At 43.0% G+C, this 23,311-nt stretch overlaps 3 protein-coding genes across 3 annotated transcripts in view; all 3 read left to right on the top strand.

The window, feature by feature from the left end:
• LOC125490996 (serine/threonine-protein kinase SMG1) overlaps positions 1-7,355 on the top strand; it is a gene marked incomplete at its 5' end in the record, with an annotated part of 127,998 nt that extends 120,643 nt beyond the window's left edge. Inside the window, one exon of the mRNA XM_048631738.1 lies at positions 7,134-7,355. Coding sequence (XP_048487695.1) covers positions 7,134-7,352 — 219 coding nt within the window. The remainder of the gene's footprint in view (positions 1-7,133) is intronic.
• Positions 7,356-7,973: 618 nt separating this feature from the next.
• LOC125488516 (serine/threonine-protein kinase SMG1-like) lies at positions 7,974-16,649 on the top strand. Its single transcript, XM_048631737.1, has 9 exons — positions 7,974-9,350; positions 9,694-9,933; positions 10,456-10,628; positions 10,854-10,981; positions 13,521-13,756; positions 14,239-14,366; positions 15,128-15,323; positions 15,738-15,836; positions 16,446-16,649. Exons 1-9 carry the CDS (start codon positions 7,998-8,000, stop codon positions 16,647-16,649), a joined length of 2,757 nt encoding a protein of 918 aa, XP_048487694.1. The 5' UTR covers positions 7,974-7,997.
• An 88-nt stretch (positions 16,650-16,737) lies between these two features.
• Positions 16,738-21,727, top strand: LOC105385860 (serine/threonine-protein kinase SMG1). The gene is made up of 5 exons (XM_048631566.1): positions 16,738-16,836; positions 17,574-17,737; positions 18,099-18,181; positions 20,352-20,455; positions 21,505-21,727. The coding sequence occupies exons 1-5, from the start codon at positions 16,771-16,773 to the stop codon at positions 21,580-21,582; spliced, it is 495 nt and encodes a 164-aa protein (XP_048487523.1). The 5' UTR covers positions 16,738-16,770; the 3' UTR covers positions 21,583-21,727.
• The last annotated feature ends 1,584 nt before the right edge of the window (positions 21,728-23,311 follow it).

Below are 23,311 nucleotides of genomic sequence, written 5' to 3'. Positions count from 1 at the left end.
TTTAATTCCTGGAACAGGGATTCGAACGGAAACATTCATATGTTTGGTAAAATACAGGTTATTTTCTATTGAATAATATTTATTATATATTTTTCTAGTAGTCGTCTGAGTATCCAGCTGTTCTCCGGTCTTGGAGCTTATTTTACATACGTACTTGTTTAAAACCCGCGAGTTAAGATTTCTAGGAAGTGAGACTTTGGTCCCGGTATATATTTAATGCTACAGACGTTTGCGGCTTTTAGCGCATCCTCGGTAAAACTGCAAGCTTGCAACATACGAGGCTTGACTCATGTCGACAGTTTATTGTACAAGAAATACCTAGTTTATAAAAAAAACAAGTCTTGGTTTCTCCTTTGTATGTGTAGAGGTGCTGACGGGCATACGCTGCATTACAATTTGACAAATAAAAAAGTAGGTGTAGCTAGATATATATAATATTTAATTATGCTCAAATACTCGATACTTTAAACCTTAAACCACCAACCCGCACTAGGCCAGCGTGGTGGACTAGGCCTAAAACCCTTTCTTCATTGGAAGGAGTGACTTGAATCGTTCCTTCAGATTACTCCAAGTTAAAGATGCCATTGTGTTTTATCTACACTCACGGGCAAAGAAACAGTTCCACTTAAAAAATGAAGACTCCAAATGGACACAATTTTTTTAAATATTTAATAGGAATATTGAACAAAATGTTTACGTTTTTAATTGGTAATATTCTGATGCGATGGAAAAGGCGTCTTCAAGTTAGTTTTTTCCGTGATTTTCTCAATGGAACTTTTTCATTGCCCGTGAGTGTATAAGTGGCACAAGCGTGTCTGCGTGTCTTCACCGCGTGCCGTGCGAAGTGTGTCCGGAATCAATACTGCACGGAGCCTCCACACACTAATAACGACGACACGCGTCCCTTCCGCTAACGAGCGAGACGTTACTGTAGCCCACCTGTGTTGACCTAGGTTAGTTATGTGGTAGACGTAAATATGTATGTACATAAGTATTGGAAAGTTTATTTTGCTAATAATAATATAGACATCCTTTCTGCAGAGTGTTACAAAGGTGCGATGGTATACTAGGTTAAAAGGGGATGACTCATTCTGAACAACTTTTGTCTAGGTATATTTGGCTCTTATTTTTTTTCGCCCTGCAAAAATTCCTGTTCGGGGAGGCTCCTTTCGTACTTCGTCGTGGTTGGTTAGCGGACGCGGCTCCGCTTGTTTGTATGTCGACCGAGTGCGAGTGAATCCAGGTCATGTCGGCGGCTGAATACACATTGTTTATCTGCGGGATTGTCTGTTTGTCTGTTGTGTTCTCCGGAGTGGCTAAATCCTACACCTGTGTTGAGTGCATCGACTATTACGGAGGAAATACGGAGAATTGTGTGGCGTTTCAAATTATTAGAACGTAGTATGCTAGTGCTACATGTTAAGGATAGCTATACATCTTTCGTGTTTAACATTACGGCTTAATTACATTAACTTAATACAAACGAAAATTGGGTGTATCAATGCACCTCTACCTACCCCGTAAGGGAATGCATGCAGTAAAAAGCGTCTGTGTTTATTACACATTGCGGTTACAATAACTTAATTTATAGAGCCCATCTTCGTATCAGCTACGCCTCGTAGGCGCTACGAGATTCGTAGCAGATGTCGTAGCCGCCCCGTAGCACTTCTACGAAAATTTTCTCATCATGAGAAATTGTATATTTTACTCGTCCGCGAGATTACGTCCTAGTTTAGAAATGACATATTATTTGCTTTACATTACTCGACGAGATTGTTTGAGAGATATGGGAATACGGTTCGGTTGAAAAAACCTACGTTTCGAATATTAAATTTTGGCCAAAATACCAAATTGAATAGGCTAAAATGGCACCCAATTATGTACAAAATACAATATATTTAATTGTCGTCATTAAATGGCTCTGTAGCAATGAGAAGTGGGTTTCGCGAGCCCACTGACCGTTCATTTTAAGCTAGTTAGAATTAGAATATGTTTATTTCGGAACACTATCAATTAACATAAAACAAGTAGGGCATTCAAAACAATATTCCCATGACTACGTCATCAGAGCCGTGCTAGTGGCAACAATGGCCGCGGCTGCTCCTGCCACTCTTTGTCCCGCTGCCGCCGCCCACGCAGCTGGCGCTGGGGCTCCGGGCCAGCGGACTGGGGAGATGTACCCACCAGGTAGTGGAGAGAGATAGATATTGGGTGTTAAAATAAGGGTATGGTATACTGGAAGAAGCGGCTCTAGGGGGTCATTCTGAACTACTTTTGAAAATTAGCTATGCCATTTTTGCAACACTCTGTATAATAGGTATAAGTACATATGTGTGGATTAATTTATGTACCTCTTATTTAAATAATAGTTATAATACAATAATTAGTCTAACAAACTATCTTATTTAATCTCTACATCTTCCTTATTCTTACTACCGCATTTCTTTTGTTTTGTGGAAAAAAATATGAAATCCTTCTGCAATGAGAGTGCGTTTTTTATCTGCGGCTGTGCCGTAACCAGGCTATTTGTGTATCTGTGCCTGGGGGGTCACTCTATATGAGAAAAAACGATGCTTCGGAGGCTTGCTGCGCGAGCCACGACTGTATCTCGTGATATTAGGGCCAAAACACATAACCGCGTTGCGGCACCGCGCCGCTAAAATCGGCAGTGTGCGTTGCCTGCCGCGTTTCGGCGTCACGAAAAAGAGCGTTTTAGTACGGTGATCAGTTCTTCTCATTTTTTTATTGTGAATGGACGTATCTCTGGCGCGAAAAGCTATCAAAACTGCATACATTTGAGTAAGTTAGAAGTGGCGACAGACTGGATAGAAACACACTGAATCATGATCAACAAATTCAACAAGTATGAAGTCATAACGCTGGAATTTGAGCCGTCGTTCGTCAGTATAGAGTAACCCTCCAGTGCCTGGCCTGAAAGTGCTTCAGCCATATCTTGTACACTTTGTTACTCTTACTGGGAGCTTTTTATATACGCCGAGATACTATCTTAAAATGTACATTATGTGAGTAGTCTCTCTGTAACAACCTGTTTTTTTGTGTTGTTTTTAAAATTACTTTTCTAATTTAGTCAGTTAGAAACAGGTTTTATTCTTGTTTCAAATGTAATGTAAGCACAACGGTTAGAGTATATTCAATTTTTTTTAATCTAGTTAACATACAACATACATCAGACAGCCTCGCACTCACAATAGCTTTTATGTATTTTGTTTGTTACTTACGATATTAAACTTTTCACTTTACTAGGGCTGAGTGTAAAGAGCAGTACATTAGTCTAACTTCAACAACCTCTCGACAAAATTACTTCTTTCATTACTTACTTCCGAAATAAGTTAACCTCAAGCCAAAAAATACACAATAGTTCAACTATAGATACATAATAATATAATTTAAGATCACTGGAGAGTTAAATGGATCCGTATGTGTATACCTATAAATATTAGATAAAATATATTTAACCTCTTACATCTGAATTTCCTTCGAATCTGAACGGGATGTGCTAAATATTAATGAGATGCTATCTCAACACACATTTATATTTTTTATCTCTATCTGTATTTTTACCAAAAGAACCCTGCTATTTTACTTACTCCAAGTGCGTTAGTATTAAAAAAACGAGAAAGGGTTCGCAATGTAAGAGGTTATACCCCTCGGCCCTCGATATTAACAGAAGCACATAGAAGCGAAAAATATTTTCTTTCTTATACGAGTATATGTTTTTCTTCTGACACATGGCAAAGGCGACACAGTGTTACAGCTAAGAAATGCTGCTTTTTCTCCCTTATAATGTATCTAGAAAATCAAATGTATTTTTTACTGTAATGGTCGCATCTCAAAGGCATTGTTTCGTAATACGATTTGAGTTTCATTGTACGGATTCCGTTTATTATGCCTAGTGTTGTTATGTTTAGCTGTTCTCGTGATTCAATTTAGATTGGAGCAGTTTACAGGCATGTGTGTGTGTGTGTGTGTGTTTGTGTGTCGGCGAAACATGTATGTACATGTGGGACGCCATGTTTACTTTGTTTTATTTAAGGATAATATTATGACATTATTGTTTTCATCGTTACATACTATACATAATGTCTTATGGTATTCGGTTAAATAAAAGGGTATGATGAGATCTAAACCAAATTGACTACAGATAATAATCTCAATAGACTAGTCATGAAAATTAAAAATTGAAAACCAAGAGAACTTTAGGTATATGGTTGTAATGGCTTTCATTCATCATCTAATGGTACTGCTACATTTCCTTGTCTCTTCTGCATCTTAATTCAATGAGACGCAGTGAGATTCATAAAACTTTTCAAATTTAACCTTTGTACGCTTCTGCTTATTTATTTATCCTTTCGAGGAAAATGTTGTGTAAGTAAAAGTAAAAGTAGGTGACGGCCTTATACCATAAAATAACAAGTGCAGTAGGTACTTCTGTTCCTACTTTATGTATTATAAGCATATTTTTCTACTGAAAGTGTTGAATGTTAAATGTCTTCCACTGTACGGAAGCACTGTGTGTGCACCTATTCTTTATTGCTCAGCAATCTCAGCAGTACTGTTGCGGAGCACATAATATTTTGAACATCTTTCTGAATTACGAGTGTAAAATAAAGTTGACAGTTCAGCGGCACGTGGCGCCGCTTAGCTGTCCGCTTCCTCTTTCATATTCTACCGTTGAATGTGAATTGTGGCGACAGACGAGTGCGCACTTACTGCATTAGTAATACGGTATAGTTTATGGCATTAGCTAGGTAGGAATTAGGAGTTATACAATGGATAAAGTATTGTTAAGATGTCATGTAAAAGTTTAAGTAGTGTTTAGTACCTTTTCTGGTATCCTGAGACTAGAGCAATGGGTCCCGGCGGTCGTTTTCCCGGGACTACTAGTGCCTGCCACTGTAGTGAACAGCCTGTATGATGCCTAGTTGAGATGAATTCAACGCAAAAGTTGATATTACAATCATAAATAGTTCGTGTTATTAATAAATCAAGTTTTTTAGCTTTTTCTTGCTGGTATCTAAGAAAATTAAAATATTTCATAAGTCAGTAAGGTGATGTGCAGTAACTACTTTGTTCACAGTCAGCTTGAAATCAGCGTTAAGCTTTAATTATTAATTTAAATATCATTTATTCTCATGTAACAATTGCGCTGTAAACTTCTGAAACCGTATAAGGGCCAAATTCACGGGTTGCATAGAAATCTAAGTTTTACTCGTATTAAACTACGATTTCATTAATCACGATTGCCGCTTTCGTCTAACTGCGTTTAGAGTAACCTGAAATTCATCGGTGATATTTTAATCTCGTTTACGTCACCGGTGTTTCAGCTACAGACGAGCCAGCAACACTGAAATGCGTTTAGTTATTGCGACGCGCCGTACATATTTTTTGGCGTATTTTGATTTCGAGCAATGGAGTAACAAAACGTTTTGACACATTATAAAACAAAAAAAATAATATATGTCGTTGTCAAAGCGTTGTTATTTGCTCAGTGGTTCGTTTATGACGTTTGACAATGACAGCTTTCTATAACTGCGTTTAGCAACGCTAACTGGCCAATTTATAGCAGTTACAGCTGTAACTGCGTTTTGCTCTAATCTTGGTTAATATTGGTCGGTGAAAATCGAAATGAGCGTATAAGCTCGTTTAGAGCATAAACTGCGTTTCCGATCCTCCTAACGACGTTTAATTACTTCGGTGAATTTGGCCCTAAGCAAAACGAATGACACGCTCGGTTAAGGAGTCTACACACCAAACCCGCCGACACAGCCCGGCGGCTTGGTGTCGGCGACCCAAACCCGCCAACCCGCCAACATGTGTCATGGGGCTGTGTCGGTGAGTGTCGGCGGCAAGAAATCAGTACAACTTTTTTAGTACTTGCACGCGCGGGTACGAGTCGCCGACATGATTCTTGAAACAAAGTCGCCGACACCAAGCCGCCGGGCTGAGTCGGCGGGTCGACGGGTTTGGTGTGTAGACTCCCTTATGGAACTAGCGCCTCATCTCTTATCTATCCCAATATTGACTGTGCGGAGTGTAGGCCGGCATGCGGCGGCACGGGCGGTGTGGAGACTGCAGAGACGAGCTTTCACTTGCACCGGGGCTGGTGCCAACTGGGCTTATACTGAAGGCACACGTATAACAACGGTATAGTTGTTGTATTTTGGTATGTTGGACTTTTATTGTAGTGTAGCAAAAGTGATGTCCTTGGCATTACTTACGTAGTGGGTACGTAAAGAAACGCTTTATAATGGTACTTCTGCAGTCGTTAGGTTCGTAATGTATTTTCGAATGTGTGTTCATGAGTCCTTGCAAAATGGTTATAGAAACTAAATATGAAACAAGCCTAGTAAGTCCTTATTAGCTATATGATGCCCGTATGCTCGTAAATACCTTAAACGTTAAAGTATTGAATCTCTAAATACTTACTCGAGTTACAATAAAGATATATTATAATATTTCCTTCAGTCGCAATAAAATTCTAAGAAAACTCAAGAGCTCGTGAAAAATAAGATAGTATTTCTATTTGATGACATTGTTTTACAAGAGTGGAACATTTATAATTCACCAGCGGGGCTGCCGAGTGCATAATGGGCGAGGAAAGATTGTATTTTTAAGGAATCCTTCATCAATTTATTCATCTCTCGACGGTGGCCAGCGCTGGAACAATGTCCAACAGTTTTTATTCTGCTGGTCTCCGACGACAGATTTTTATTACGGAGGAAAATACTGGTTCATGAGTAAATTTCGAAGTACATTTCTTTTTTACGTAACGTTATGGTTATATGGTTGAAGACTGTATTTAACATTCTTCCAGCATATTTTGCTATTGTTATTTAATGTCCGACACACTCACCTATATTGATAAATGTAATAAAGGTTTAGCGCTCCCCGACTAGCTTGAAGGACTACTCCTGCTTGACCAATCACGATGTTTTGGAGAGCTGCAGTTGCTATCGCGTTGCGTTATACATAGGTACATACTACATGACGGCTCTTCAAAACTTCTAATTTCATCAAGCAAGAGAAGCCCCATGAAGTTTATCATTCATCAAGCACCCAAAACTGACTCTTCTATCTACTACAGTGTATTTCAATTGCTTATCTCATTATAGGGCATATTCCGCCTAGCCTGCGAGCACGTCCTACGCTCCATGCGGCGCGGGCGCGAGACCCTGCTGACCCTGCTTGAAGCCTTCATCTACGACCCGCTGGTGGAGTGGGGCGGCGGCGGGGCGCGGGGGCGGCGCGGGGGGCGCCGGGCGCGGGCGGCCCTCGCCATGCTGGCTGTCAGGGGGCTGGAGGTGCGCTGGAGCCTGCAGGACGCCACGTGAGTACATATACACCGCTGGTGGAGACTTCGGCGCAGTTTCTCACTTAGCAGTAGTAGAGTACACCATCCCTAGCATGAATTTATGTCTAGACAATCGCAGCGCTGCATTTCGTACTCAGGGTTTGTTTAACTTAATGTTCTGAATTGTAAAACCGAAAGCGAACTCCAATATTTCAAGATTATTAAGTTAGGACCTGTCCACGTAATTCCTCTTTATCATGTTACTCGAAGCACTCATAATAGCACTCATAAAATAGATATTTCGTAGTGTTGTGATTTAACAGTGTATGTTTATGTATGCACGTATTAATAGAACATACCCTATCTCAGTTAAATATTCATGATTAAAGCTTCATATTCGTAAGACGGAACATAATAATCCATGAATAATATATCCGTGTTTACGCGTAAATGCGGCTGTGGCTGTAACATAAATACTTCCTCTTAAACCTTAATGAGAACCCGCTCGCTACTGAACATAGGCCCATTACTACATATAGGTCCCCTTTATGCTAATCCTAGAGGCATAAGTGTCACTCGAGCGCACGGCACAAGACCAATCAATTATGCCGGAGAATCGTTCCGAATCGGGGTTAAGTTCGTCTTTACTAGTCCTCCTCATAAACTTGCGTAGTTATTAATATTGATGACTGTTTCCAGAGATCAAATCCTCGCAATATTGCCGGAGATAGAAAAGAGCGCCTTAAAATGGCTCGAGGAAAACGAAGCTATTACGTCACTGGAGACGCGTTTGCGCGAGTGTCACCAACAGATGGCGCTGGTGAAGGAGCTCGAGGCTTACGGAGCCTCGCTGCACCAGCACCCGCTGCACGGCATCAGCCAGCAGTACTCCACCTACAAGCAGGCCAAGAACGCCGTCGAGGACTCCATGAAAGCGCTAGTAAAGATCCTCAAAGACTTCGACACGCAGATAGAAGCGTACGTCGCGGCCCATGAAGTCCTCAACGGACCACAACTGATGGAGTGGATCCAAGAGTTCTCTGGAGCCAATGAACCCGAACCGACGTCTATATTCGAACATATAAAAGACTTTCTAACAAACGCTGGACAGAGCACAATGATAACCCAGTGCGAGCAAGCAGAGACGGAGCTGAACCAATGCATGCAGCAAACGGCAGCGCTGCTCAGAAACTGTCTCGACCTCCTGTCACAGTACGTGGCCGTGGCGCAGTACTACCCGCAGTCTCGCACGGAGTACTACCGCATCGTGATGTTCCGCAAGTGGCTGGCGGCCGCGCTGGACAGCCGGTCTCCCGACGTGTGCCGCGAGGTCGCCGCACAGGTCGCCGCGCTCGTCAACGCAGATAACAACAACTCAAATTCCAACACTGCACAGCAAATTGTCGCGTACAATTATAGGCTCCAAGCGGTCTGCGCTGAGGCTAACGCTAATCTAAACAAGGCGTATGAGAGGATGCATCAGGAAGCCAGTCCGGAAGCTATAGCGGTGGCGCAAGAGGCGTATCGTGACGCCAAAGCGAATATAAGCAACTGGGTGCGAACGGAGGAACATGCGGCGTCAGCCTTGGAGTGTGTGGTTATTGGCATGATCTGCAACCTGAATAGGCGATACCTGATGCTGGAGAATGGTGCACAAAGCGCCGGCGATTGCCTCGTGGATCTCACGTCAAGAGATGGGGAATGGTTCTTAGATGACATGCTAGCGTTGTCCAACCAGGCAGTGGAACTCCTATCATTGCTTCCTCTCCAATCAGCATCAGCGGAAGACGCAGCCATGCCGGCAGCTGTCGAATGCGTGCGTAACGTCAACCTGCTATTAGCTGATCTAGTACAACTAAACTACAACTTCAGCACAATAATCTTGCCAGAGACGTTGAAGAAGGTCCACTCGGAGGACCCGTCGACGCTGCAGATGATGAGTGAGCTCAACGCGGTGATTGTCAACACTCCGGTGCCGCTGAATGAGCTGCTGCAGCAGCTTGAGATGCGGATGAGATACCTCGTCATGGATATGGAGGTGAGTCCATAAGTTGCTACATATTTACATCACCAGATTTTGTTAAACAACATAATAAATAGAGCTTAAAGGCTTTATCCAATAAGGAAAAGCCATCTATAAGGAACCGATCAACGCTCTTACCATTGTTCTTATATAGGAAAAAAGTCTGAGTTTTTTTGCGCTTTTTGAGTGTCATATCTATGTCCAACAGTGGACGTATACAGGCTATTATTAATAACATCACATTAGCTTTCTCATTCAAAACAACACCGCATCACATCCATTTCCACCAAACTATTTCTCATCCATCAAGACCCCCAAACCTATACTTCCACTCATAAACAACCTCTTCACCTTGCAGTCGCCAGCGGACACCTCTCAACAAATAGTAGCGGACCTCCGAGCTCGCTACGAAGCCCTTCTCTCCCCCACCCCCCCGGAGTCGGACAGCCAATCAGCGGGCCGCATGCTGCTCATGGGGTTCAACGGCCTGTTCGCCGCGATTGAACTGAGGGCCCGGGAACTGGCGGATTATCTTGCGGCGCCCATACCGGCCGTTTGGAGGAAGATCGATCATATTAGTGACGCTTTGCATATGTCGGTGAGTTGGGATGTTGTATTTCTGACCTATGTGTGTCTGGAGCGTTTCTTTAAAGGTTTATTTATTTGGTAACACCTTACTATTCGCAAAAAACTGCACTAAGGGTTGCTAAATATATTTATAGCCTAAACATTGTGACTGATCCGTAAACGTGTCTTGTTTCACAGGGTAGTTAAAGAGAGTTTTACAAAAAATACTTATGCAAAACTCTTGTCACGTCTTAAATACTACCCCGTACTAGCCCTTCTGATACTTACTTAGTGGCCATGGGATAATCACTTTATTCTAAGTAGGTAGTTACATAGTCGCTTGAGCGTCAGTGAAAAACTAGCCAGACATTAGAACCCAGATACCTAAACGTCTACTCCTGTAACAATAGTTCAGCTACCCTATTCACAGCCCTAAAGTTCGCTCGTTGTGGTATCTTTACGTTCTAAGTAAGATATTGCGAATGTTGTCCGAACTTTTGTGCTGTGAATAGTGTAGAGTAGCTGTTCTACTAATTACTTTTTTCCCCGCCAGGCGGCGCTACACAGCCCCGCTCTCCGCTCGGTGCTAGAAGACATGTTCGTGACGCGCCGCATCCAGGTGGTCGCGGAAGTGTTGTCCATGGCCGCGCAGATGGCCGCCTCGTTCAAGGGAAAAGGGCCGGTCGTGGTGTATGATGACGCGCAGATGTGCAAGCCGGTTAAGAGGTGAGTTTTTGTGTGTGTGTGTGTGTGTGTGTGTGTGTGTGTGTGTGTGTGTGGACGCACCGACCTTGGTGAGTTTTCTTGCGTTTATGCTACATAACTGCGTTGCACTACGTTAAGGATCCAAAGATATCGCAAAGGATCGTTCATGAAAAGTTTATGGCAGCTACTGTCTCACTTAAAGTGGTATGTGCTTGTTCTCTCTTTTAACACTACAAATGGTTGCAGGTTCACGGCGTGCTACGTATCGCGCTCGCTGCTGGGCGCCGGGCCGCGCGCGCTGGCGGCCGTGCCCTGCGTGCTGCTGCGCCGCGCGCCGCTGGACCTCGCCGCCGAGGTGGGGCGCGAGGAGATCGGTGCGTCCACACACACACACACACACACACACACACACACACACACACACACACACACACACACACAGCGCTGGCGGCCGTGCCCTGCGTGCTGCTGCGCCGCGCGCCGCTCGACCTGGCCGCCGAGGTGGGCCGCGAGGAGATCGGTGCGTCCACACACACACACACACACAGCGCTGGCGGCCGTGCCCTGCGTGCTGCTGCGCCGCGCGCCGCTCGACCTGGCCGCCGAGGTGGGCCGCGAGGAGATCGGTGCGTCCACACACACACACACACACAGCGCTGGCGGCCGTGCCCTGCGTGCTGCTGCGCCGCGCGCCGCTCGACCTGGCCGCCGAGGTGGGCCGCGAGGAGATCTGTGCGTCCACACACACACACACACACACACACACAGCGCTGGCGGCCGTGCCCTGCGTGCTGCTGCGCCGCGCGCCGCTCGACCTGGCCGCCGAGGTGGGCCGCGAGGAGATCGGTGCGTCCACACACACACACACACACACACAGCGCTGGCGGCCGTGCCCTGCGTGCTGCAGCGCCACGCGCCGCTCGACCTCGCCGCCGAGGTGGGCCGCGAGGAGGTCGGTGCGTCCACACACACACACACAGACACACACACACACACACACACACACACACACAAACAAACACACACACACACACACACACACACACACACACACACACACACACACACACACACACACACAAACACACACACACACACACACACACACACACAAACACACACACACACACACAGCGCTGGCGGCCGTGCCCTGCGTGCTGCTGCGCCGCGCGCCGCTCGACCTGGCCGCCGAGGTGGGCCGCGAGGAGATCGGTGCGTCCACACACACACACACAGCGCTGGACCTGGCCGCCGAGGTGGGGCGCGAGGAGATCGGTGCGTCCACACACACAAACACACACACACACACACACACAGCGCTGGCGGCCGTGCCCTGCGTGCTTCAACACAGCATGTTTTCACCGAGTGGTCCACCCGCCGTCCGCACGTACATGCGGCTGAGGAGATGCGGTGATGCTGCGTAGTCGATGTAGTGAACGCATACCGAAACAATTTCATAAAAAGAATACTAACCGCACGAGGCGAGGCGGTGCCGAGTTGGATTTTTCTGGCTCTAATGAGCTGAAGCTGAAGTTTATACCTGTCCAGAAAGTATAATGTAATAAATACCTATGCTACCAATATTTCAATCTAAATATGTAGTAAGTCACTCGAAAATGATGAGATTCAGCGAAAATACAGCGAAGTGTAGGTTTACTCGTCACTAATACTAAACCGACTTATAAGATAAACAATTTTCCTAAAGTTGATAGGTACAGATGGCGCTTCAACAATCGCACAGTCAATTAAATGAAAATTTAAAATTATTTCACTGATATTTTACTAGCAATTTTTTTTACACAGCTTTACACTGAACAAACTGCCCCCCATCCAGAAAAGGCCTTCTCATCTGAATTCACATAGTTAGTGTCAACATAAATTCCTAGATGGCGCTGGTGAGTGTGTTTCTACATCGCGGTATGGTTGTGTTTACAGCAGTCATACTATATGGTGCAGTGACATTTTACAGCGACGATATAAGAACCGTTTGAGGACGAGTTCAGAGTGTTGTGATTTTTTGAGTAAGAGAAGGTCTCTTTACTGAGTTCTTTCTCTACATCGTTTGCTAAAATTTATATACTATTATCAAATGTATACTATTATCAAATGTATATTAATAAATTTATAAAAATATAAATCTCTTATTCACTGAGTTTTCGCCACGCTATGAGTAGCCTTTTTTTATCTGTTATTTATGATGCGATCAGTCTAAACTTGGATGTATTGTAATTAATAAAAATAAATTACGGTTGTTTTAGCTCGGTCATTCGGTTTTCTAAAACACTTAACCTAGACTATGCAGATGGCTTGATATCGATAAAATAGTATTTCATTCATTCCACTCATGAGTAACTAAATCAAACTGTGCTGGGCTGGTCTAGATAGCTCTTTTACTGACTGTATATTCCGTGGCGTAAAAACCTGTGAGCAATAAAACATAAGCTGACAAAACCTATGTACTTATATATTATTCTTATTATAAATTAATAATTCCTTCTATCTATCTAAAGCCTTCTATCATCCACTGTTGGGTATATATAGGCCTCCTTTTTTGTACGCCAAATTCTTCCGGTCCTGTGCCGCCCTGGTCCACTGCTTCCCTGCAACCTTGCAGATGTCATCGGATCATTGTTCATCATCACAAGATCACAACCCATCACTTCCTTACTGCTGGGGCACGGGTCTTTTTCCAACGAAGGAAGGAAGGGTTTAAGGCCTAGTCCACCACGCCATGGACCATAATCTAGCAATCTATAATTATCTATCTCATCATCATCATGTCCTCCACACCGTATCCGGCGACGGTGACTCCTGTATGTTCAATCCGGGTTGTTGTTTTGGTGGGCTCTGATGTGACTTGCAAAGCCAAACTTCGTCTTGAAAAATCTAAAAAATATATATCTACAATTGCAGGAGCATCCTGGAGCGTGTCCCTCGAATCGCTCTGCGAGAAGGCCCGCCTCGCCTACCCACATCCGCGCCTGCTGGACCGCGCGGCGTCGCTCGCGGGGGCCGTGGTGGCGGGGGCGGGGGGCGCGGGGGCGGGCGCGCGGGGCGCGGGGGCGGGGGCGCGGCGCGCGCCGGCGGCGGCCGCGGCGGCCATGTGTGTCAGGGCCAGGGTGAAGGCGCATCTGCAGTTGCATAGTCAGGTGGGTGTTGTTGAGATTACACAATGTTTGTTGTCCTTTTTGGCTGATAAGAGTATTTTTTAGAATCATTCATTAGCGAATGAACTGAGGTGCCATATATTGGATATAGCTGTGGGATATTGCACCTGAAGTTCTAAAATGTAGATGTCTTTGATGCGCCTGAAAATAACTGATGTTATAGCAAATACTTTCAACATCTTCATCACCAGACATAACTCATCATACTGCTGGATAGTCCCCGGCATTGAGACCTTCTTACCTCAGTAGTTATTGTTTCTTCAGCAGATAAGTGTCTCGACCGGGCCGTGCCCCGCCCTGGACACGGTGTATGAAGTTCGGCACGGCCGAGCCACTGACAGGACTGAAACTTGCTACAAAAGTGCCCCGGCCCGGTTGAGACACGGTGTAGCGATATAATCATCCTTTACTTGCTGATTTTAACCTAACTTACAACCTTAACCTAACCCCCCTCTACCCCCCAGGTACTAGGCGGCGGCCCGGACCTCATCACCCAGTGCGTGCGCGCCTCGCGGGAGCTGCTCGCGGCCGCGCACAGACTCACCGCGGCGAAGGCCCGAGCGCTCTCGCTAGTTACTGCTGCTCATCAGAGGTTAGTGTGCTACTGTTACCTACCACACCATCATCAGCCAATAATCATCCACTGCTGGACATAGGCCTCTCCCAAGGAGCGCCACAGCACTCGGTCCTCGGCCTTCCTCATCCAACCACTACCGGCTACCCGCCTAAGGTCGTCGGTCCAACGAAAAATGTTAATGACGCCGTCTGTAATATTGAAGTACATTTAACAGTGCATCGGAATATTACCAACTAAAAACGTAAATATTTTAATTAAATTCTAAATTAAATATTATAATTTAGTTCATTTGGTGCTTACATTTTGTAAGTGGAACTATTAATTGCTCTTGACGTGAGTGTAGTTACTATGTAACAGATAGATCATTCACTACCAATATTCCAACACCAACTAAGATAATCTTGAGCCGTGTGTTCTAACTTTCTAACCCCAAGGCAAACATTCGTGTGATGAGCAATTGAGCATTTGTGTTTCCTTAGTGTCTGATTATCGTTTTATAATAATCTTTATGTATTTGCATGTGAACATATACAGGGTGTTGCAAAATTGGTATACTAAGCCGAAACCTACATGTGCAGCATGTTATATCTAAGCCCGAAAATGAAATCAGAATTTGGAAATTCATGTATACATGCTGCACATGTAGGTTTCGGCTTAGTATTCCCTTTTTGCGACACCCTGTATAAACCATATTCCCGCCCACCTAGTTTGGGTTCGGATGGCCGTGTCTATCAAGTACCTACCAACATATTAATTTTTCTATCTCTCCTCCACAGAGTGAAATGGGGCGCAGGCGCCAACCCAGCCCTGAAATCCACCGTCGAAGCTCTAGAGGTATCCTGGCTATCAGCTCGCTCGGCGGCCACGGCGCTGGCGGGGGCGGCGCGGGGCGCGGGGGCGGCGGGGGGCGCGCTGCCGGTCAAGTATAAACATGCTAGGACGGCCACGCAAGCGCTGGCGCATTGGGAGAAGGTATGTTGGTTTTGTTGTTATTTTTGGAGTGCGAATAAAGAGTGTTCTATATATATTTTTGGTAGTAAGAATAGATGGTCAAGTTCTAGTGGTGTAAAAGTTTGATATACTTATAGCATGCGCTCGGATCGTGGCAGAAATGTGAATTAAGAAGCGAAGTTTTTAATTGTATTAACATCCAATGGTACCTATTGGTATAACCCCGTATTTTTTATGTTGAAGAAAACAGAGACGTGAATAGGATTTATATTGTGCAAGAACGTAACTGGTTTTGAGGCTAGTTATTATTTATTTTTATGTGAGAAAAACTCCCTTATGTCCTAGTTCATAGAGCAATATTTCCATCTACCTTTTAAGCATTAAGAGTTGACCGTTATTAAAATATTACCTAATATTATTATTTACTATTTCCAGGCATGCACGCTGGCCCAGAAGTACGCGTTGAACGTGAGCGCCGTGGAGGAGTCGCTCATGGAGATGCTGCACCCGGAGGGCAGCATCGACGCGCACTGGGTCAGTACACAGTATACTACATTCTAAATAGCATGAGATAAGGGTCAAATTAAAGCATTAGGTATGATAACCAATAACGTGCCAAAATTCTCGAGCAGGTCAAATTAAGGCATTAGGTATGATAACCAATACTGAGCCTAAATTCTGAATTTGATTCACAGGTTTTGAAAAAAAATATTTCTCTTTTCCTCCTTAATAAACTCATCTTAAGGCGCTATTATACGCATAACTACCGCCAGTCAGGCAGGTAACTTCTATATTCCAGGCACCAGGGATTAGGAGGGAGGCCCTAAAAATAGGAATTGGAAAGACGAGGGGAATGGCCTTGGCATTTTTTGGAAAAACGCTTACAGACGGAAGTACCTTATGATTTTTTATTGACTAGTGGCGCTAGTGCTGTTATCCTTCATTAATCCTTCCTTACAGGTATCCAACGTATCATGAGACCTCCAAACAATTTTAACAAAATAGTTTTAGTTGCACAAAGATTATTTATTTATTTATTTAATACACATACACATTGTAACATAACAAAATCTGGAACACAAAACCCAAATCGTTATAATAATAATGATTTATTACTCTACTAAACTCTTCCCTCCCCCCCAGGTATCCAACGTATCCTGCCTCCTCCGCGACATGATATCCTCTCTCACCTCGTCTCTCGCCTCGGCGCAGACATCCCGGGCCTCGCTCGCCGCCCCGCCCGTAGAGCTCGCCGCCGCAAGAGCCGCCCGGGCTAATGTGCTGAAGGATTGTAGTGGTCATGTGGTTGTGTTGGCTGGGGAGGTGAGTGTTGTGATTTGTGTCTAAAGAATAAGAAATAAAAAAATTATAATAAGTAACTTGACTGTGTTGAAGCGCATAAATCGCGAAGCATACGAGCTACTGGATTTTTAGGCATAGTAAATGGTTTTTCTGGCGAGAAAAAGCTATGGGATACCGTTGTAAGAATGTGCTGAAGGATTGTAGTGGTCATGTGGTGGTTTTGGCTGGGGAGGTATGTCGTATACTGATGCTCTGTTAGGCTCATTTCACACTGCCGCAGAGTCGAAGCGACGCGACGCGTAAATTATATGCGTAAACGCTGGACTCCAAAAAACAAAATAAAGTCACTTGATAATTAACTTAATAAAATATATATATAATATACTATAATGACACAATAGAGGCGAATATGCTGTAAACATACAGCGCATTATATATTACGCATATAATTTACGCGTCACGTCGCTTCGACTCTGCGGCAGTGTGAGTTGAGCCTTATGTACTTCAAAGTTGCAGAAGGCGTCATTTAGCTAGCTTTTTCCGTTTAGGAGTAATTTTGTGCTTTTCTCAGTGGCACTTTTTCATTGCCCGTGAGTGTATTATAGAGGTAAAACTACTCGAAAAATGTGTTGCTAAAAGCAAATGTCGGGAAAGTTTCGGGCAATTGGGTTTTTAGGGACAAAGAAGGTTGTTATGGTGAGAAAAAGCTACGACATACCTTCGAAATAGTGCCAAGGTCGACACGCATTGGTCTACCAAGAAATATTATTATCGAAGTACCTATAAAATGTATGAAAGTAAGAGAAGTAGCCGGTGCTTTGCTATCCTTGCCCATTGCTGGCTGGAGGACATAAGTCAAACAACGATAAAAAATTATAGCGTTATTTGTACATTATTTAAGTTTTAATCTGCTACATAAATATGTGATTATACCTACTATAAAATTAATCCCCTATTTCACCCCCGCAGGGCACCAACCCAGCATCCGAGTGGCTCTCCCTAGAACAAGAACTTACCGAAGCCCTGAAAGCCTGTAGCGCCGCGGTGTGCTCCGAGGCGGGCGCGCGGGCGGCGCTGGGCGGCGCCGGGAGGGCGCGGGCGCTGCTGCCGCTGCTGACACAGGCACTGTTGGAGTATGTATCTGATAGTCGTTGTTTACTGCTGGATATAGGCTTCTCATAAGTAGTGTCATCGGCCTTCAGGCACTACAGAACAACCCATGATTGGATCCTGGTTTCTACTGGGAAATTTCATCTACCCGAGATCTACCCCAACTGACGAGATTTGTTGGCAGGTTTGTGCCACTTTAGCCCCGATATGGCCTATACTCTTCACCTACCTTGTATACAAGTTGTATACAACTGTTTGTAAACGACGACTTTCTTAGTAGGTATATAAATATAATAGATAGTTCATTTCATACATAGTAGGGAACTAACTGAATGACTGAGTCTACACTACACAGGTTTATAATAAAGTGTATGTTTATTCCAGTTTGCCGAACACGTGGTCGCTGGAGTCGGCGCGCAAGCTGACGCGGCAGAACGCGGTCACCAGCAAGACTAACAACAGACAAGGTAATGTATCTGCATCTCAATACACTATTACAAAAAAGTTAAATACCTAAATTTTTGCCTCTTGTTCTTTTACTCTAACTTCAAAGTTAGGGAAAAAGTGTAGATGACAATGAAATAGCATATATCAATAACGATGCATGCGTTAGAAAGCTCCTGACTTGCACATACCTCCTACACATTTTCAGAATCATTCTCTATGAGCATGTTTGCAAATTTTATATAGCAGTATAGCACATATTACATTCGTGTTGGATAATAATTAGTTTAGTATACCTTAACTTTACCTTTCATCCAGGATCCCCATGGGGTTATTTAATTCGTTGTTTATTTCGTGGCTTAGGTGTAATAGGCTGAAAACCAAGTAGTCCTGTCAATAAATGACCCAAAATGAGGTGTAGAGTGCGTGAGCAGGTAACTAAGCGATTCCTTCAGAAACTTGTTCAGGGGGCTTAGGTTGTTAACATACCAAAAGTCCTGACTCCTAGGTGATGAGCGGGGGGGAGGAGGGGGGGGATAAAGGTACGATTTTTTGGTTTTTAGCTAATATCTCGAAAACGGTGCATCGGAGAGAAATATTTTCAACTAATGAAATGGAGCTCTTAAAATTATCTAAAACTTTTATACCATATGTTTTTTTTCTAATTCCTAAGCGTTTTCGGGCTATTACCCTCGGAAAAAGTTGAAATTTACAAGAAAAATGTATTTATGTCAAAACATTCATAAACATTCCAATATTGCCTAACCTATTCATAAATGAAAAAAATGAATAGAAAAGAAGTTGTAGCTTTTTAAATTTCCTTTTAGAATATATATATGTCGCAGGCAACTGGTTAATCTCCTGTTTGATTGAACCACTAGCCCGTTCATTGGATGGCGCTGTTCAGTTGTATGACTAGGCCGAACGTTGATTGTACAAGCGTCACAAAACGTCCAACTAGTTAGCTGACTTAAAATCAGTCAGGTGGTGAATAAAACAAATATGGCGTCTAACAGCTAACAGCTGACACAAAAAGCACCTATATTGTTAGTTTTTTGCAAATAAATTAGCTTTAAAGTGCGTTATTTGTGTTAAAATAGTGTGACAACATGGATTTACCTATTATTACGCCGCGGGCGGATAGCTTCAAAGATTGTGGCGAAACTGGATAATTATGAACAACAATATGAAGATACGTTTATTGTTATTGTTTAGTTAATTTGTGAGATAAGAGCTTTGTAACATAGTCTTTTTGTTGTCTCTTGTCTGGTGATGTTCACCCTAACCAGACATAACAAAGTTGCTATACTATATCCCATTCAACGACTTCGCTGAATGACGTTCAGTCAAGACGTCGAACGTTACAATCAACGACTTGACGAGTTGTCCTTTAGTCATACAACTGAATAGCGCCATCCAATGAACGGGCTAGTGGTTCAATCAAACAGGAGATTAAACCAGTTGCCTGCGACATATACATATGCTGGTTAATGTCCAACCCACCTAAAGTTACAGCTATTTTACTTACACTTAAGCTTACAAACTCGGTGAGCTATGTCAGTGACTTAAGCAAAATGCAAGTTTAAAATACCTATAACTTTAGGCGGGTTGGACATTAAAACCAAAAAATCGTACCTTTACCACCCCCTCCTCCCCCCCGCTCATCACCTAGGAGTCAGGACTTTTGGTATGTTAACAACCTAAGCCCCCTGAACAAGTTTCTGAAGGAATCTCTTAGTTACCTGCTCACGCACTCTACACCTCATTCCTTGACTGGACTAAAGTGAAACTTTGGCAGCACAATTGAGTGTGCCTTTTAGGTTCTGACCAATTACATTGTCGAGGAGAAAAAATGGCGACTGCTGTGGAATTAGGTAGTCGCTTAGTGCGAATTTCTCCATAGTGGGTTAGAGCATAACCAGGGATTATTGCTTGACTTTTGACACATCTGTCAAGAATTTAATATGAAGATGACGACATAATTGATGAACAAATCCCTTGTTACGATCTAACTGAGAATGGCGAAATTGGGGCTTAGGCCCGGTTTCACCATACTCTGTCAGATCATAACAAGTAACAGGGGTGTTAATGATCTAACAGACTATAGTTCAACATAGGCATTAACTGACAGATATAAGCCGTTATTTTTTACCAAGTAGTAAGCCTAACCCACGTGTGTTTGTATATGTCCAGGGGGCGAGCGCAACGCGCAGGGCGCGGGCGTGTGGCGCCGCGTGCGGCTCAAGCTGGAGGGACGGGACCGCGACCCCGCGCGCCGCCTGCCGCCCAGCGAACAGGTCGGTAACACTCGTGTGAAATTATAAAGCAAATCAGAAAAAGAATTATGAAAATCGGTCCGTAACTGGCGAAGATATCGGTCGGAGATATCTATTATTTATTGACTATAGCTGTTCCCGCGAGCTTCGCTTCGCCTTAAAAAGTTTTCCCGTGGGAATTCCTTGATAAAAAGTAGCCTATGTTCTTTCTCAGGGTCTAGACCATGTGGATACCAAATTTCATTCAGATCCGTTCAGTAGTTTTGGCGTGAAAGAGTAACAGACAGACAGACACAGTTACTTTCGCATTTATAATATTAGTTAGGATAGTATACACTCACAAGCAATGAAAAAGTTCCACTTACAAAATGCCGACACTAAAGGACTACAATTTTTTAAAACATTTAATTTAAAATTTGAACAAACTATTACCGTTTTCAGTTGGTAATATCCTGATGCTCTATTAAATATACTTTTCCGTTTATAAGTAACTAGCTGTGCCCGCGCGCTTCGCTTCGCCTTAAAAAGTTTTCCCGTGGGAATTCCGGGATAAAAAGTATCCTATGTTCTTTCCCGGGGTCTAGACCCTATGTATACCAAAATTCATTCAAATCCGTTCAGTAGTTTTGGCGTGAAAGAGTAACAGACAGACAGACAGACACAGTTATTTTCGCATTTATAATATTAGTTAGGATTTAATGATTTTCTCTTCTGATTGGAACTTTTTCATTGCCCGTGAGTGTAGTTAGCTACAGACATATTGTAATTTGCGTGACTGCAGCGCCGCTGTCTGGTGGCGAACGGCGAAATTAATTGGAAGATTCCTGTGAAAGATACCTCTAACCCTTTTCCCACGACTGCAGTTCTGAATTCGTCACGTCATTGATAAAGTGTGGACAAATCATTTGTGAATATTTAATTATTGATCACTACAACATACTTCAACATTTTATATGGCTGATCTTTTTTCTTTTTTTTTTAATCTCATTTATTTATAGAGGCTTTATTATCAAATGGCTGATTTTAATATTTCTGTTATATTTACTCATTATCTGTGTTTGCATTTGCAGGTGGAATACATAATATCGGAAGCGACGAGCGCGGACAACCTGTGCATGATGTACGAGGGGTGGATGGCCTGGGTATGAGCCGGCCTACTGGCCTAGCCGTCCTCTACTGGCCTCCACTGGCCTCTGCTGGCCTCCCCACGGCCTCTCGCCGCCTCGTGCCCGCCAGCGCCGCCCGGCCCGCGCGCCGCACGAGCAGAAGAACTTATGACTTCAAATATTCAATTAAAAAAACCCCACCACCGGGGCAGAGCATCAGAAACAACTCTCTCGACAAGTTTACCAATCTGGTCTTTGGTATAACAACTTGACCTCGACTTAGGTTCGAAGGATAGCTTTAGGACGATGATTTCAAGTCCGAATAAAAAATAATCGACCGACGCGACATCTGTCGGTCGTCTCGCAAGAGCTAGGTGTATGGCGGAAGTAGTTAAGGTTATGTTTCTGTAACTTCTACTTTTTTTATTATTTTCTCCTCTTTTTATTATTTTACGGTGTTAATGTAACGTATGTATGCTGGTTTCGGGTCGCCCAGTTTGTTGCTATTTTCGATTTTCAATTAATTTTTATATTATGGTAGTTTTCAATAAATTATAGATGTCATTTAAAGTTAGTAATTGTAACAGCTTCCTGTTTAATGTACGTCATGTTTTATGTCGCTTATAAAATTAGACTCAATAGCTAAATTCTCTTTCAAATCACAAAGCAGTTCAGAGTTGACTTCATAAATTAGTTCAATATTGTCATTTGTGCTAATATTTAACCATCATTTTCTTAACCGACGCGACGCTTAAATACACACAACATGAACGTTCATACTTGCACTGTTAGCAACAGGCTGGGCACCTAGGTTTAGATATAATTTGTAGAACTTTACAATACTAAAATATGTCATTGGCGTAGCTTTCTTCATCTTGATGGTAGATTTACGCAACTATGAGACAACATTGCTTTTACCTATAGAGGTCGCTGTCATCACAAAATTTCGGAAAATCCCATAAAAAAAACAAACTATTTCATTAAAAACATAGTAGCATTACTAATAACTCGAATATAAGTCATATTTTCTCAACTTCTCAACCAATCAAAGCCGAAATTATATTATAGCGACAGTGTTTTAAACAACAGTTACCTGCTGTTAGTAAGCTTCAATCTAAATTGACTTCAGTGAATTAAAACCTAATCTTTGACATAGTAATGAATGTTTCAGTAGTAAACCATTGTTTAACGACCACTAATGTCCCATAGCTGCAGATTCCACGTGTGAATGGTGAATGAATGAATGTTACTAAAATTCTCGTTTAATACATTTTGTTAAGCCTTTTTCAGTGTGTGAGAGTGGGAAAGTGATAACGTTTTATGATTCAATTTGGTTAACAGAAATTGACCATAGTAGATGGCAGATACTGCTCAAATTTCTCCATAGTCGGTTAGATCGTAACCAAGGAAAGGTTGATAAATTATACGTCATCTCCATATTAAATTCTTGACAGATGTGTCAAAAGTCAAGCAATAATCCCTGGTTATCCTCTAACCCACAATGGCGAAATTGGCACAAAGTTATAAGTTTGGAAGATTTACACAAAACAATGCTGAAAATGTTAAAGTTGAATCAATCTTTCTTACAGAATGCTATTAGTATATCGATGTCTACAGTTAACCTTAAAATGTGTTCACTCGCATGAATGTATCATTTAATTGCTTAAATAAACGGTGTATGTGTAATTTGTGGTTTTATTTTTATTAAAACTTATAATAAACAGAGAAAATACTTTGTTTTTTTGTAATTTATTTACAATAAGGCAATGCA

The sequence above is a fragment of the Plutella xylostella genome, chromosome 29, assembly GCF_932276165.1.
Source record: "Plutella xylostella chromosome 29, ilPluXylo3.1, whole genome shotgun sequence".
In the NCBI taxonomy this organism is placed as follows: Eukaryota; Metazoa; Arthropoda; class Insecta; order Lepidoptera; family Plutellidae; genus Plutella; species Plutella xylostella.
This window is presented reverse-complemented; position numbering and strand designations above follow the sequence as displayed.

What these genes read in the sequence shown, in the direction of transcription:
- LOC125488516 (XM_048631737.1), top strand. Translation starts at nt 7,998, where the DNA reads ATGACTGTTTCCAGAGATCAAATCCTCGCAATATTGCCGGAGATAGAA. An exon ending in GTTACTGCTGCTCATCAGAG is followed by an intron (nt 14,367 to 15,127) that starts GTTAGTGTGCTA and finishes TCTCCTCCACAG; the next exon opens with AGTGAAATGGGGCGCAGGCG. An exon ending in GCAGCATCGACGCGCACTGG is followed by an intron (nt 15,837 to 16,445) that starts GTCAGTACACAG and finishes CCTCCCCCCCAG; the next exon opens with GTATCCAACGTATCCTGCCT.
- LOC105385860 (XM_048631566.1), top strand. Translation starts at nt 16,771, where the DNA reads ATGGGATACCGTTGTAAGAATGTGCTGAAGGATTGTAGTGGTCATGTG. An exon ending in CTGACACAGGCACTGTTGGA is followed by an intron (nt 17,738 to 18,098) that starts GTATGTATCTGA and finishes TGTTTATTCCAG; the next exon opens with TTTGCCGAACACGTGGTCGC. An exon ending in GCCTGCCGCCCAGCGAACAG is followed by an intron (nt 20,456 to 21,504) that starts GTCGGTAACACT and finishes TTGCATTTGCAG; the next exon opens with GTGGAATACATAATATCGGA.